The 16430-nt window shown below is 45.3% G+C and overlaps 1 protein-coding gene across 9 annotated transcripts in view; it reads left to right on the top strand.

Moving 5' to 3' along the window:
• EXD2 (exonuclease 3'-5' domain containing 2) overlaps positions 1–16430 on the top strand; it is a 108997-nt gene that overhangs the window by 33699 nt on the left and 58868 nt on the right. For 3 of the 9 annotated variants that reach the window (XM_085857608.1, XM_085857615.1, XM_085857613.1), the window contains one exon: positions 14262–14649. The exons of 1 other annotated variant lie outside the window; for it this stretch is intronic. In XM_085857608.1, the coding sequence (XP_085713734.1) occupies positions 14262–14649 (388 nt within the window). Of the gene's footprint in view, positions 1–2060; positions 2183–2207; positions 2334–11216; positions 11276–14261; positions 14650–16430 lie in introns of those variants that run through there. 5 more of the 9 variants (XM_085857607.1, XM_085857609.1, XM_085857614.1 and 2 more) reach the window with 4 other exon arrangements.

The following is a 16430-nucleotide window of genomic DNA, read 5'->3' on the forward strand; positions in this document are numbered from 1 at the left end:
CTGTCTTGTGACTGGGTCGGCATCTCGATAGAAACACAGCACACGTGTAGTTGCAGTCTCATCTTGATAGATCCTGATTAAACTCTGTTTCCTTGATGGGTTTGATTTCTTCTGTGAGGAGAAAGTTACCAGCTTCAGTGGTTCAATCTTAATAGAGACCACCTCTTCTGCTTTCATAATGGCTTCCATGCCCTTAGCTTGAGCATGGACCAAGTCTTTTGAAGCATCCTTCTCACCAGTTGCTCTATTGAGCAGAACCACTTGGTTGTTACACTGGAATGGGTTTATCATCTGCTGGCATATCACTTTCTTGATCTCCTCAACATGCATATGTTCTTCTGTTGCCTGCTTCTGTGTTTCTCCATGATGAGTAGATTCCTGTTGGCCTAGATTAGCCATAGACTTTATGTTCTCTGATACAGCTGTGAGAAATGGTGCTGTTTTCACATATTTATCTCGAGCAGCTGGTGCCTGAGATATGCGTTTGAACAGAGATGTCTTCCCTTCATTGTTGTATGTCTGCTCCAGGGCCATGTCACTCCAAACACCATTGAATTTTCCTTTGGGAGAGTGAACTGTGAAGTACCCAACCTGGATCCAGCAAACCTTAACCGAACTGTGTTCAATAGAGTAAGAGGATTTTGGGGGTAGGGGTAACTTTGGTTGACAAAAATGTTAATTTTCTCTTTAAAAATTGATAGAACTCAATCAAATTTGCTGTTTTAATTAGCCATGGATACCATGTTCATATCACATTAAGAGAAATTAGTATTCTAATGCAGCATCTGCCTATGATAAGAAAAGTTCTAAAGGCCATCTTCAAAAAACGTTATTTTTAAGGCATTTTTCACAAAATTATGTACTTTTACGAGGTTTACTTTCACAAAGGCAATTTTTTTTGTCATTTTACAATGCACTGATTGAATTCTTACATTTAGTTCACATTTATTTTTCATGAATGTGATTTTTTAATTTTTTTAGAAATTTTATTGACAATTGCTGTTTTATCAAATTTTTCAAATCTTCCTCAAACAAAAACGGCCGCCAAAATTTTTCGCAAGAGCTTATGAATTGCCAACATTGGTTTTCATGAACTGCAAACATATATCTAAACATCCTGGGGGTGTAAAATTTTATAGCAGAGGCTGTAAGGTCCAACCCTAAAACAGCCTCGTACACAGGTTGGCTCCCGGACTAAGTGTATAAAGCCCTGTCTCCTTCAGCTGCTCCTCATAGCTGAGTCTCACTAGACCCGGAATCAATCTCGGAGCCTTGGGCTGAACCCTCTCTGTGGCATTTATGTCCTTCCGGAACTGTGGTGACCAGAACTGTACACAATATTCTGGAAGTGGCCCTCACTAAATTCCTGTACAATGTTAACACCACCTCTTTTGATTTATAATTGATCCCCCTCCGAATACAACCTAAAACCCGATTTGCTTCACCTTGAGCTGCCCCAGTATTTATGAACGACTGTTTAATACGTTTTGGAAGGAGTATATATTCATACGAAGGTAGTTGGTAGTTACCACGTGTTTTATTGTAACAAAGCGTCGTTTTTAAAATTCATGTTAAAAAAAAGAAAATGTTTCCATCGTTCGATTTTATTTTTAATTTCGCGCCTTTTCGTGAATTCGACGAACCTCCCTCGACTCCCTCGATTTTTCTGTGTTTCCTCCTCGACCTCCCATTCCATTGGGTGTGTTCAGTTACAAGTTTCTTGTTTGATGATTCATCTCACTTGATATAATAATAATAATAATATTGATTAACATCCGTGAACCAGATTTCACTTTACTCCTGTAAATATACTCTGTACTTCCGTCAGTGGACGTTGTTCGGTGTGTTCACCTCTCCATGAGTTTCCTCACAGGCTCTTTGAAATACAATGCTGTTTCGCTCAACAATGAACCTTATGTTTTGTCGAGGCGGTGTATTGTTACGCCCGTCGTATGCAATGGCTCTGTGTGATACATGAATTATTAATTTCTTTTGAAAATCGTTTGCCCGTAAAATTAGATTATTTTGTTTAAACAGTATTTAAAAAGTACCCCTGCTACAATTGGCCCCCGTGATGGGAAGGAATCTGTTTGATTTGTTCATTCTCTTTTTTGTTTTTTAATGACGTCATAGAACCAACATCAGGTTTGTGGCGGCGAACCTGAAGGGATTGTTTGTTCATGTGAGCTGTTTGGTTTTGTATCATTTTATTTAAAATATAAATATTCGTTGTTTTTTTTGTTTGTTTATTTTTTTTTTACCTTGTAACTGTATTTGTTGTTGGCGCTTCTCAAATTCATGGTGCGATCGAGCTGAAGATTGTCTGAGTAACAGTAAGATTACTTTTTTATTGATTGTAAACTGATTTATTCCTTGATTTCTTTAGCTTCTGGTCATGAACACGTTTTGTTTCTCCAGCTTCATACAAAAGAAAATCTTGTACCAAGTTAACGTTGATTATCTAAACACGTATACTGTTACCACGAGCAGAGCAGGGGCCTGAGGAGATTCCACGCAATATAAATCATCCTCCTTCACCCTCTCCCCTCTCTCGCTCCATTCTCACACTCTCTCCCCTCCCCCTTCCACACTCTCCCTCCCCCTTCCACACTCTCCCTCCCCTTCCACACTCTCCCTCCCCTTCCACACTCTCCCTCCCCCTTCCACACTCTCCCCTCCCTTCCACACTCTCTCCCCTCCCTTCCACACTCTCTCCCCTCCCTTCCACACTCTCTCCCCTCCCTTCCACACTCTCTCCCTCCCTTCCACACTCTCTCCCCTCCCTTCCACACTCTCTCCCCTCCCTTCCACACTCTCTCCCCTCCCTTCCACACTCTCTCCCTCCCTTCCACACTCTCTCCCCTCCCTTCCACACTCTCTCCCTCCCTTCCACACTCTCTACCCCCTTCCACACTCTCTACCCCCTTCCACGCTCCCCCTTCCACGCTCCCCCTTCCACGCTCCCCCTTCCACGCTCCCCCCTCCACGCTCCCCCCTCCACGCTCCCCCTCCACGCTCCCCCCTCCACGCTCCCCCTCCACGCTCCCCCTCCACGCTCCCCCTCCACGCTCCCCCCTCCACGCTCCCCCTCCACGCTCCCCCCTCCACGCTCCCCCTCCACGCTCCCCCTCCACGCTCCCCCTCCACGCTCCCCCTCCACGCTCTCCCCTTTTACGCTCCCCCTCCACACTCTCCGCCCCCCTTCCACACTCTCTGCCCCCTTCCACACTCTCCCCCCTTTCCACACTCTTATTCCCCCCTTCCACACTCTTATTCCCCCCCCACCCTTCAACACTTCCCCCCCTTACACTCCCCCTCCCTGCTGCCAGGAAGAGCTGATTGAGAGGTGTATGTGTATGTTTACTTATTGTCTGTATGTCACCATTTCTCTCAGAAATGGCCGAACGGTTCTTTGTCAAACTTTCAGAGGTTCATCAGTGTCAGGAGTGTTTTAGGCAAAAAAGCAAAGAAATGTAAAAAAAAATTTAAGGTTGGATTTTGTTTTGTCATCGTGCCGAAACCTCTGTCGTGATGGGAAAGGTGATATTAAATGATACCCTACCCCATTCCTTAGTGGGTGTAAGGAAGTGTGTTAGCACCCTCCCCCCACCCCCAAAAAAAAACAATTTTGGAAATTTTTTTTTCTTCGTTTCTTCAGGATGAGAACAGCACCGGGCAAGTGTGTGTGTGTGTGTGTGTGTGTGTGTGTGTGTGTGTGTGTGTGTGTGTGTGTGTGTGTGTGTGTGTGTGTGTGTGTGTGTGTTTTTACACATTGTGAGCAATAACCAAAAGAGTTGCATTTCAATCACTATAGGGCAGCGTTACATTAAATCATGTCCAGATTAGAAAGCTTGTCCGCCATCGTTTCGGGCAAAATTGCATCTGAAGTAGTTGAAATGAAAGATGCCGGTAAGCTGTGCTTGCTAATGTTGTACCAACCGAAGGGGGAGAAACAGTGGCATTTCCTTTCATAAGTGAGTAGTATGGTGGAGGACATAACGTCAAACGATAATGAGTTAGTCATACTTTACTACTCGACCATGACCATGTTAAAGTTAACCGTAGTCGAGACTGACGAACATCAACATTGTTTATAGTGGGGCGGCTTAGCCCAAATATTCAACAGAATTGTGCATTTTGTGATACAAGCACCAAATTTGGCACAAATGTACATTAATATGTTGCGAACATTTTCAGATATTGGGCCACTTGAAATTCTCTCTTTATGTCCGCCATATTGGATTTCAAAATGGCCGCCACTTGAAATCTACATTTGCTATTATCTCTGGACGTAATGCAGCTATTCACTTGATTCTGGTATCTAAATGTATGTTTTTGGGGGCAAGGAATCCAATGGTACCATTTTCAACTTCATATTATCTATCACAGTCTGTTATATAATTTTATTTGGAAATTATCTCGGCAAATATTGGATTCAATACAATACTTTGAAAAGAATGTCTTAGTTCTGTAAATATAAATAAAAAAAACTATACTAAATCGCTAGTAACAACTCAGACAAGCTCATATATATACTGGCAGTCTAAAATATAAATTCATATCCCATTAGGAAACAAAGTGACCCATTCATTTGTGTTTTTCTATGCATATTTTATGTAACATTACATTCATATTGTCAATAAATACCAAACATGCATAATCCCCTTTTCCTAGACCCTTTTAGCCATCTTTTGTGTTTCTAGAGTGCAGAAATTTCTTGTTTCGGCTTCCATCGGTCTTGTTTCCTTAACAATGCACTGTAGCATGTCTTTAACAATGTTTACAAACATGACTCCACTACATGTCTTTAATCACAGCCCTGACCCAAATAAAAGAGTAGAGAGGCTGCATGTGTGTTGACCCACATCAACTGTGTTCTTTGTGTGTGGCTGTGTTTAAATCACCTTGTGACTCCACATAAATGAGTTAATTACATACAATCTGGGCTCAGCTAGACAACATTGTGTGGTCAGCAATGAAGACAAGAGTCTGAATTACATGTATGTAAAAGACCTTGTGAACCAGTGAAGCAAATACACGGGTAAGCATGAATTAAATCTAGGGCGTGATATAATTTCCATGATGTTTACCTCTACACTCAATGGTGGAAGGAGGTAATGTTTTGATCCCAGCTTGTCTGTATGTCTGTTTGTCTGTTAGTCCACAAAATTCCAGACAAAGCTTGTAGTAGTGGTAGTGGTGATAACAGAAATTGTTATATAGAATTGAACTTATATTATTATTATTATATGCAGAAAATAACTTCATTTCTATATGCCCTGCAGTGGACAGGTTAATTGGTTTATGCACTGAAGGGGTCACCCTGGTGTGCACTGCTGTGTTCTGCCTCACTGATTTGTTCAGGTATGATGTACTCAGCACAAGCTTACCTGATACACATGTGTGCTGGCTAAAACCACTTGTCTGGTGGGCACGACAGAGGCAGGTTGTCTAATAGCCAACCTGGTCTTACTTTTGGGATGGGAACCAACACTGGAGACTGCAAACAGCAGACACACGTCATCATGATCAGACGCCAAGTGTACAGGCCTCATTTGTGAAAGATGTTCGCTCTCTCGTCGGTGTCATAGAGGAGATGGGCAACCCATTCGACGAGGAGAGTCAGGATGTAGTCAAACTGGACACAAAGGAGATCGCAGATCCTGCTGCTGTGGAGACTGTGATGAATGCCAAGAGGATTGGCCAAGAGCAGTTCGAGGCTTTCACCAGAGAGTGTCTGTTGGACAGAACAAAGGCAGTGGACGCACCCATTCCTCGTAACAAGCTGAAGGTGTTCAGCACTTTCACTCCAAGAAGCCAGAGCATAGGTCAGCAACAGCTCGCCTCTATCAAGAATGACCGTGAACTCTTCGTACACCTGTACATTGGCTGCCAGACGAGGGATGGAAACCTTGAGGAGTTCTTTTGTCACGAGAATCAGGCATGTCCTCCTGCATTGTCTGATGGTGGAAGCCTCTGCACTGGTACCAAGAGTGATCTCCTCACATGCTTGGAAGAAGTCTCCGACGCAAAGACAGAGACTCCTGTCACGATCTGTATTGTGCTTGATGGAGCAGCCATCATCCAGATGCTGAAGCCGGCTGCATCAAAGACCTTTGAAGAGTATGCACAACAGATCTTCATCCCATATATGTCCACGAAGCTGCAAACAGTGTCACACCTGGATCTGGTCTGGGATACTTACCTTGCTGATTCACTGAAAGGTAGTACACGTGCAAAGCGGGGACAAGGTGTGCGGAGACGTGTGGTGGTTGCCGCAGCCATACCAGGAAACTGGCAGAACTTCCTACGAGTGGACAGCAACAAGACCGAGCTGTTCAGGTTCCTCTCAGCAGCTCTCATGGAATGGTTTGACCAGGAGGACAAGCAACTCGTCATTACTGATGGAGAGGCAGTGCTCAGCAAGCCACTACTGCCAGATCTGACCTCACTCGCCCCATGTAACCATGAAGAAGCTGACAGTCGGATGTTGCTGCATGCATCTCACGCAGTCCAGCATGGACACCATGCAATACTCATCCGGACTGTAGACACCGATGTTGTGGTGCTGGCAGTGTCCCTGGCACAAGAGTTGCAACCAGAAGACAAACTGTAGCTGGCATTCGGAACAGGCCAGAGTTTCCGATACCGAGCAGCACACGAAATAGCAGCTGGATTGGGACGAGAGAAGGCTCGTGCACTGCCAATGTTCCACGCTCTAACTGGATGCGACACTGTGTCTTGTTTTCATAGACATGGCAAGAAGACTGCGTGGGCAGTCTGGACGGTACTGCCAGAACTCACTGAGGTGCTGCTGCTGCTGCTGTCCTCTGCACCTCGTGACATACCAGAAGATGCAATGTGCATCATCGAGAGGTTCGTGATCCTGTTGTATGATCGAACCAGCAAATGCACAGACATTGACAAGGCCAGGAGGAAACTCTTCGCAAGGAAGAACAATGTGCAGCTCATCCCTCCAACGAAGGCAGCTCTGGAGGAACATGTCAAGAGGGCAGTGTATCAAGGTGGACATGTGTGGGGTCAGATACTGCTGCCAGCACCAGAGCTCCCTCCACCAAGCAACTGGGGTTGGTCAAGGACTGGAGAAGGACAGTACACACCTTACTGGACCAGGCTAACTGAGGCAGCTCACAGCTGCATTGAGCTGGTTTCTTGCAAGTGCAAGAAAGGGTGTGTGAGGCGCTGCAAGTGCAAAAAGGCTGCCCTTCAGTGCACAGCCCTCTGTGTGTGTGAAGGGGACTGCACATGACGAGTCAACAACATACATGTACTTGTGGCAATGCTGAACTTGTTAACATGACACTGTTTATGTACACATATCTTCAGTACCGGTATGTACCTAGCCTCAGATACCAGTACACCTAGCCTCAAATACTAGACCATGTAGCATGTCAGTATTATACCGAAGACATTTACAGAACTAAGACATTCTTTTCAAAGTATTGTGTTGAATCCAATATTTGCTGAGATAATTTCCAAATAAAATTATATAACAGACTGTGATAGATAATATTAAGTTGAAAATGGTACCATTGGATTCCTTGCCCCCAAAAACATACATTTAGATACCAGATTCAAGTCAATAGCTGCATTACGTCCAGAGATAATAGCAAATGTAGATTTCAAGTGGCGGCCATTTTGAAATCCAATATGGCGGACATAAAGAGAGAATTTCAAGTGGCCCAATATCTGAAAATGTTCGCAACATATTAATGTACATTTGTGCCAAATTTGGTGCTTGTATCACAAAATGCAAAACAGGTTTGCTATGCTGCTACACTATTAATCCAAACAATCGACGAGTTGGTTAAATCATGCATCGGTTCATCATTGAAGTGAATAATCGAAGAAATAAAAACGAGTTTCATTTACTGAGTGAAGAGTCAGACGAATTTTACATAACATAACATGTTTATTTATTAACATAACATAATTTATTAACATAACATGAATGTAAGTAAGTATGTGGGCTTGGTGGGGTCCCATTTATTGTGCTGTGTTCATCGCACTGTTTGTGATCCTTTCAGTGTGAGCAAGTTTTCGGTCATAAATATATTCATAATTAGCAGGGTTACCCGGTGGGGTGGAGGGGGGCCTGCCATAATTAATCATCTCATAATTACTACCTAAAATTGAGTGTGATCATCCCATCACACAATGTCAGATATGATTTTACATTGAGCATTTCACAGAGAATCACTAGGTTATTGGATTTGATGAAACCCATGATTTAATTAATAATTTACAAACTTTCCTTCATTCCCACTACTGCGTACTATACTGGACCTTTAACAGAGAATGTAAATACATTTAATGTGAAAAAGGTAGGGAGACGGTCAACTGGAAGGGCACTGTAGAATGCACACCTCCGCCATGTAATGTCTGATCCACAAGAACATATATGACCCAATACATTTTTGAAATATCATGCTTTATTGTTTTTGGCCCTATCTCTCAATGGTGAAGAATCACTTTATAAATTAAATAATTCTCGTATCCGGATCCGGATTTGGATCTTCACCAAAATGGAATCGATTCGTCCTTGCAACACACCCAACCTGCCCACCAAGTTTCATCAGAATCCATCCACAACTTTTTGAGATATCGTGCTATGTATAGTTTTTGGCCCTGTCTCTCAATGGTGAAGAATCACTTTAAAAATTCTAGTAGTCTGATCCGGATCCGCATCTTCACCAAAACCTAATCATTTCGTCCTTGTTACACACCCAACCTGTCCACAAAATTTCATCCGGATCCGTCCACAACTTTTTGAGATATCCTGTACACAAACAGACAAATGGGTGAAAACATAACCTCCTTCACCTTCGGTGGCGGAGGTAACAAGTAGATTCGAGCAAAGCCTTTCCACAGAGTTTTCATGTGAAAACACAGAAGCACATCCGCGTTCTCCGAGCTCGGTTGCCTGGAATGGTGATGGCAGACAAGCTTTCTCATGGTGCCATCTGATTTGTACGTGCTGAATGAGGAGCGCACAGTCGAGTTGGTGGATGTAAGTCCATGGCAATAACGAACCTTGCTACCCCATTGTCTTGGGTTGCTCACCTGCATTTGATTTTTCATTTTATTTTTTTCATTACCCTCGCCAAAGGAGACGTTGTTGCATTTGCGTTTGTTTGTTGCTTGTAAAATCGAAGACTTTTCAAGTATACTGGTCAGTCAATTTTGTTATTCTGTCTGTCTGTCAATTGCCAAGAGGTCACAATTTAAAACAGATCTTCTCAAAACTTCACTAAGTAGTAGAGGTAGTCTCAACTGAGAAGCCGATCCATTTTGAGGTCAGATTTCTAAAATCGTCATTTTTCATCCGATTGACTAGAAATTTGAACAGCAATTGCATAGTACATCACTGAATTGGGACCCCAAACTATTTTTGATATAAAAAGGTCTAAGGTCAACTCAAGGTCAAACTTCTAAAATCATCAAATTACATCCTATTAACTTGAAAGTTGAACAGGATTTTCATACTCCATCACTGAATTGGGAAAGCAACTATTTTTGAGGTCAAAACGTTAACTCGAGGTCAAATTTCTAAAATCAGCAATTTCCATCTGAAAAATCATCAATTTTTATCCTATTGTCAATTTTAATCTTAATGAAATGGACAATTTGATGTATCCATTGCAACCTTTGGAGAGGGGGTGGATTTTGCAAGTATCGTGCTCTATACATCTTTTTCTTGTTTGTTTGTCCGCACAGAACTTTAGTGTTTTTCTCCGCAACCGCTTTTTGGATTGAGATAAAATTTTCACCACTGGTGCGACTTCTCATGTAGAATGTTTCAATGATAATTTTGACATCATATGTCACATGGTGTGGCAGCTATGTTGGAAAAACAGAAAAACTTTGGATCTCTGTATCTGAAACCGAACCAAAGAAAAAAATTGAAACTTGGCACATAGCAAGTACTCCTCATGGGGAATGTGTAATTTTTTTTAATGTCATTGGTGCCTTTCATTATGACATCATAATTGCAAATGTAGAACGCTACATCTGATCAGTATGAACATTTTTGAGGGTCATCTATGGATAAAATAGTGCACAGAAAAATAAAATCGATGGCGTCATCGGTCACGTGATTTGGCAGCCTTTTTTTTTTGTTATCCTTCAAAAATCTTCTCTGAAGTGGCTGAACAGATCAAGGCGAAACTTTACATGTATGACTGCCTATCAATGAGGAACAAAAGTTTCACACATATGACATCATAGGTCACATGGTTTTCAGCCATATTGGATTTACCCGAAAACCTATAAAAAAAATATTCTCCCGAACGGCTGGACGGATCGAGGGGAAACTTCATACAAATATTCTCCTCGCCATGGGTGTACAAGTTTGTTGAAGAATAATTGATAGGTCACATGGTTTGACAGCCATATTGGATTAAAGAAAAAGATGAAATAATGTTTTCTCTGGAACAGCTTAATCAATCGACGAGAAACTTTATAAATGTGATCTAGTATTGATGGGGAATACGTTTTAAATTTCAACTTGATTGGACGCATGGTCTGGCAGGCAGAATTTTTTTTTTTTTGATCTGGGTTCTTTTTGATTTTTTTTGTTGTTTTGAATAAGGCTCACTTGGCTGTGCTTGGATGGGTTTGAGGGTAGTGGAGTAGCAGCTGAAATGCGAATCCTATCCAGGTTACTCCTGATGACTCCATCTTTGCTTTTTGCTTGTTTGGGTTCCTTCTGATAATTTCAATGCAGGACTGTACCTATTTGGTCTTCCATTTGATTAATTTTAATCCCATTCTAAATTAATTTGAATAATAATTTAAAAAAATTATGGGTCAGGGTCATGTGTCTGATCAAAGCGGGGTTGCATCAAAGCGGGACGTCTTGGAACCCGGTCATCACTGCCAGCAGTTATAATGTGGAGGTTCTAATTATGTCTCGTTAATTACGTAACTCACCAGTACAGAAATGTCACACAAAATACACCACAGAAAACAAGTCTTGGTGAGGGTCTGCGATCTCTGATTGCTCTTATTCTTGTTTATTTATATTTTCATTTACGGATGCTTTCCGACAGTTCTGTGATTTCTCTTTCCTGGTGTGTCGACTTTGAAGTCCGTTGGCACACTAAATTACCGTGCTTTCCCATTGTCTCAGGTCACTCACCTGCATTTATTTATGTTTTCATTTATGGATGTTGTCCGACGATTCTGTAATTTTTTTTTCTCCAGCTTCGATGTCCATCGGCACACAATTTCAGCTTTCTATATTACCCGGAAGGTACCGATCTTTAATATCAGTCAGTGAATCAGTGGTTAGAAAGAGCTTTACATATAAGGTTTTTAAAAATTTTTATTTTTAAAGAAGACTAAGGTGCTTCTAGCCAAAAATAAAACTATATCTACTCCACTAATGAGACGATAAGTGAGAGCAGACCCGTTCTTATTGCTCAAATGAGCGGAGTAGATTTAGTTTTACTTTTGGTTGGAAGCACCTTCTTCTTTTAAAGTGTGTAATCCCAACAACCCCTATTTTCTCAAATACCTGTATGTTAAACTTAAAAGTAGGTGAATGAAAATCTTTAATGTCAATGGTATGGGAAACACCAAGGCCCCAGGCTGCTGAAGGTATTTAGAGGCTCTCTCATGCATTCTCAGCCATTTTAGGCATGAAAGTGCATGTTTCAAACTCCTGATATTTATTGGTGTGAATTCATGAATGTTATGGTATGTGGACAATGCATTTAAATCATTCACTCAATCAAGTATTAATCATTATCAGAATAGTTTATGCCATTAAATTACTTTCAAGAGCAAAGTTTTTTTTTTTTTTTTTTTTTTTTTTTTTTCTCCACACCTTCACCACCTACCAAAGCAGTCACCAAACACCCTGGACACTTTTACACCACCACTAATTGTGGTGAGTGCATCGGCCACTTGATTTATTGAAGAAGTTAGTTTTCTCAATTCCAGGTTTATTATTGTGGAACCTCCTCGCTCTGCTCTAGACATGTACCAATCCGCTCGATCTTCTCCAGGCGTGCACCATCGCCAAGCGCGCGCCCCGCGCCTTCCCGCCAAGCGCGCGTCGCGCGCCCCTCGCCTTCCCGCCAAGCGCGCGCCGCGCGCCCCGCGCGCCCCGCGCCAGCGCGCGCGCCGCCAGCGCGCGCCCGCGCCTTCCGCCAGCGCGCGCCCCCGCGCCTTCCGCCAGCGCGCGCCGCGCCTTCCCGCCAACCGCGCGCCGCGCGCCCCTCGCCTTCCCGCCAAGCGCGCGCCGCGCGCCCCTCGCCTTCCCGCCAAGCGCGCGCCGCGCGCCCCTCGCCTTCCCGCCAAGCGCGCGCCGCGCGCCCCTCGCCTTCCCGCCAAGCGCGCGCCGCGCGCCCCTCGCCTTCCGCCAGCGCGCGCCGCGCGCCCTCGCCTTCCGCCAGCGCGCGCGCGCGCGCGCCCTCGCCTTCCGCCAGCGCGCGCCGCCGCGCGCCCTCGCCTTCCGCCAGCGCGCGCCGCGCCCTGCGCCTTCCGCCAGCGCGCGCCGCGCGCCCTCGCCTTCCCGCCAGCGCGCCGCGCGCCTCGCCTTCCGCCAGCGCGCGCCGCGCCGCCTGCGCGCCGCCTTCCGCCAGCGCGCCTTCCGCCAGCCTTCCGCCCCGCGCGCGCCGCGCGCCCCTCGCCTTCCCGCCAAGCGCGCGCCGCGCGCCCCTCGCCTTCCCGCCAAGCGCGCGCCGCGCGCCCCTCGCCTTCCCGCCAAGCGCGCGCCGCGCGCCCCTCGCCTTCCCGCCAAGCGCGCGCCGCGCGCCCCTCGCCTTCCCGCCAAGCGCGCGCCGCGCGCCCCTCGCCTTCCCGCCAAGCGCGCGCCCCTCGCCTTCCCGCCAAGCGCGCGCCCCTCGCCTTCCCGCCAAGCGCACCGCTCACTTCACTTTCTCGAAGCACCCCCTTCAGTGGTAATCTACTCTCTTCTCCTCTCTCTCTCTGCCTGTTCTCGGGGTGTGGCCTCCTCGCCTCCAAACCTGGGAAGGCGCGGCTTCTCCTGTTATTGTTTCAGGGGCTCGGTCCATAGCTTATGGCCATACTTGGAAGATAAAACATAGGGAAAATCACAGAGGGTAATCCTGTACAGGGGAACTTATCTTTACTCCCTCAGCTAATTAACACCGCACCACCCCTTGTCTGGTGACGCGTAACACTTAAGCTGATGGACTCCTTGACTTAAATACATTGAGATGCTTCGACCCGTCCACGGACCATGCTGCACTACACAATCCTATCTGTACTATTAAATCATTTCATATACCCCCAAAACCATAACAATACTGATTCCATGTGAACCCAGCAAACACTGCATTTTTGATTATGATCAATTATCGTGACAAATATCAATTTATATGCAACCTGATATTACATTTATCAAGAGAAGTGGTACAATATGCTAATTTGTAATGGTTCCTTAAATTGCAGTTGCAAAATGATGAAATAGGATTTTTTTTGGTTGATATACAAAAATAGCCAGCTGTACTGCTTTAAACAGGTGTATGTGTACCACCGCCGGCCTTTATGGAGAGCCTAGCTGTAGTCATCCTTCTGTCTCAACAGCAAGTCCCAGCTTGATCTTTATCGATTACAATGTCAATCCACACCATACACTTGTCTACACTGCACATCAGGGACACACCACTTGCTTGGACTGGCCTGCACGATCGATTTCAGAAATTGAATCTGATCAAACATTCTTGGGAGGCATGTTTGTGGTCAAAGTCTGACCACATTCTCTGTCTCGACTGCAAATGCCATTGTCAAAGAATGGTTCAACACTCCCGAATGAGAGTTGGATCGTTTGACGATGTGCGTGAGCTTGTATCAGGGTCAACGGTGTTCGCATGTGTTATTAAAGCCATTTCTACCTTCGTAAACTTGTATTCGTTAATTTGTAGGCTGGCATTGTTGCCAATTTGCTACTAATTTGAGACAACCATGTTGTTTTTGTGTAACATCTTAACTCTGGCTTTCACTGACATGTTGGTTTATGGAGTGTACACCTCAGTGTGCTGATCATCTTCAACCAGAATATGAATGTGTTTGAACTTTCTTTGTTCCTATCCTGTCTGTTTTTGTTTGAACTTTATCCTGTCTTTGTTCCGAAAAATGTTTTTCTGAGCAATATATACATAAGAAATTCAACATAAAATCCTGTGATGTTCATTATCCTTGTTTAGTAGCTTTGTGGGCTGTTGACAGCAATAATATTATACGTGGGCTCTTTCCTTTCAATACCACAGCTTTCTCTGGAGGACTTGGCTGATTCTACTTGAGGCTGTCATGTGGGGTGTTTTGAGTGTACCACGGCTGCCCTTGTTCATCACCACATTGAGTGCTGTCGCTGGGCTTCTTTATCTGTGGAACTTTATTCGCTCAAGGCGGAAGAACCAAGCTGTGCAGAACTTTAAAGTGTCTTTGGCAGTTCCATGTGTAGAAATCCAAACTGTCAAGCCTGGTGAGGAGTTTACCCAAGACTTAAAACTGCACTCTACTGTTGGAGCCATGAAATTTCTTAAAACCTCTGCAGTGCTTGTGAACTCTGTCAAGGATTGGGAGATTGCTCTGGTGAAGCTACATCAAGAACTTGATGCATCACAGCAAAGAGTGTTGGGAATAGATTGTGAATGGGTATGTACTGTATATGTACAGCAGGGCTGCGTTGGGTATGTTGTGTGCTGTTTATCCTGTATCTACCATGACTCTTCTCATCTGATCGTTTCCCACCACCCAATGATTGCAAAACTACTTGTAAGGTTACTACACAAAGTTACTTCCATCCTATCTGCTGTCTTCTTCAAACTAACTCTTCAAGAATCCTTGCCCGGTAAAGCGTGATGCAGCGTCTTTCACACAACCTTATTTTACACGTTACATTATTTTGTCGCGCCTGTTTGTCCTTAATGATATCCTTAAAAACAGTTTCCTGTTAGGCATGATTTTCAATTTTGTTTCACTACCAGGCAGGCAAAGGGGGGGGGGGGCAACCCTACCTAAGTACCTAAGTACCTGCGCGGATGTTCGACCGGGCGATCGTACCTCGCCGCAGGCCGACTCCGGACACGAACCGCTTAAGCGGTCCGTTCCGTGCTATCGGGATAATTGAGCGGTGTTATCGTCGGCCTCAACGGTTCCGATTAATTATCGGGCGCTTTAAGCCCACTACTAACCCTTTACGTGAAGCAAGATGGAGATTCAAACGAAGGAAAGGACGCAGCGAAACGGGGAACAATTCAACATAATGCACATTTATTATCCAGCTCACGAAAAGCACACATAGTCAAACAGTCAGAATGCACATATATCAATTTAAAACAAAAACAACAATGCAGAGCTACGACCGAATACGCGAACACACGGCAACACTTATACAGTTTTGCTTCACAGACGGCGCCGACACACATTTACTCAAAAGCAAAGGAAAGAAGCCACCCTCATAGGCAAGGGGGCAGACGGGCCTGTAGGCCAATATGTGCGCGGGACCTGAAGGAGCGGTCAGGTCCGCGAGACCGGGTGGGTCCTACCCGCGTCCTCGTGACGAGCCGCAAATGTGGCTGGCCGGCGGTGCCTCGACTTCGTGCTCCTTCGCGGGTTTCGTTGGCACCGCTTGGAGTGGGGTGGGAATGGGGCCCCCTTTTTGCACTATCTCAGCGCGGGGGAAAGGGGGAAATTGTTGATGTCCTGGGGGAGGAGAATGGCTGGCTGGCTGGCTTGGGTCCTGCGACGAGCGATCCCACCGCGACCTCGTCGCTGACCGCCGTCTTCCTTGCCTCGGACCCGAGCTCCTTGGCCTCCTCCCACAATTCTCCTCAGCCGACTGCAGAAACCACCTTGATGCCTTCGTTTCCCGACTCCACTCCACTCTCCAACCCGACTTGACTGCCAAAACTCTCTGCCTTCAAAACTCTCTGCTCTTAAACTCCTTTTCTGCCAAAACTCTCCGTGTGCTCGGCGTTTTATAGGCCGGCGGGAGAACCCATATGCAAATTTCCGGATCAGGATGAGCTCGGGGGGCGGAGCCACGCTCGCCCATTGGACGGAGGAAAAGTGGGCGTGAAACTCCCCTGATCCTAGAATTTGCATATTTCGATTTCACACGGAAGCGCCTGGAGGCAGGGCCAAGCCGCTCCGCGCTTGCTGATTGGATGGATCAGAAGTGGGCGTGTCGCATTCCTGATCCGAATTTTCCCTCAGAAAGGCCGCTATTTGCACTCGCGACTCGGTGCGTATCGCTTGAACGAGCCCATGACAGCCCGACGCTCAGGGTTCACAGGTGATGCGTGAATGGCCGTAGAAGGAGAGAGGTGAGGGTGGTGGAGGGTTTTTGGTGGTGGTTTGATGGTTATGGCGGTTGATTCAAAATAAAGATAGAACAGAAAAACGCCTAACTCAAAGCATCGCAGCCCAAATGA

The sequence above is a fragment of the Eptatretus burgeri genome, chromosome 15 (genome assembly GCF_056783735.1).
Source record: "Eptatretus burgeri isolate ZD-2024b chromosome 15, Ebu_testis_v1, whole genome shotgun sequence".
NCBI lineage: Eukaryota > Metazoa > Chordata > Myxini > Myxiniformes > Myxinidae > Eptatretus > Eptatretus burgeri.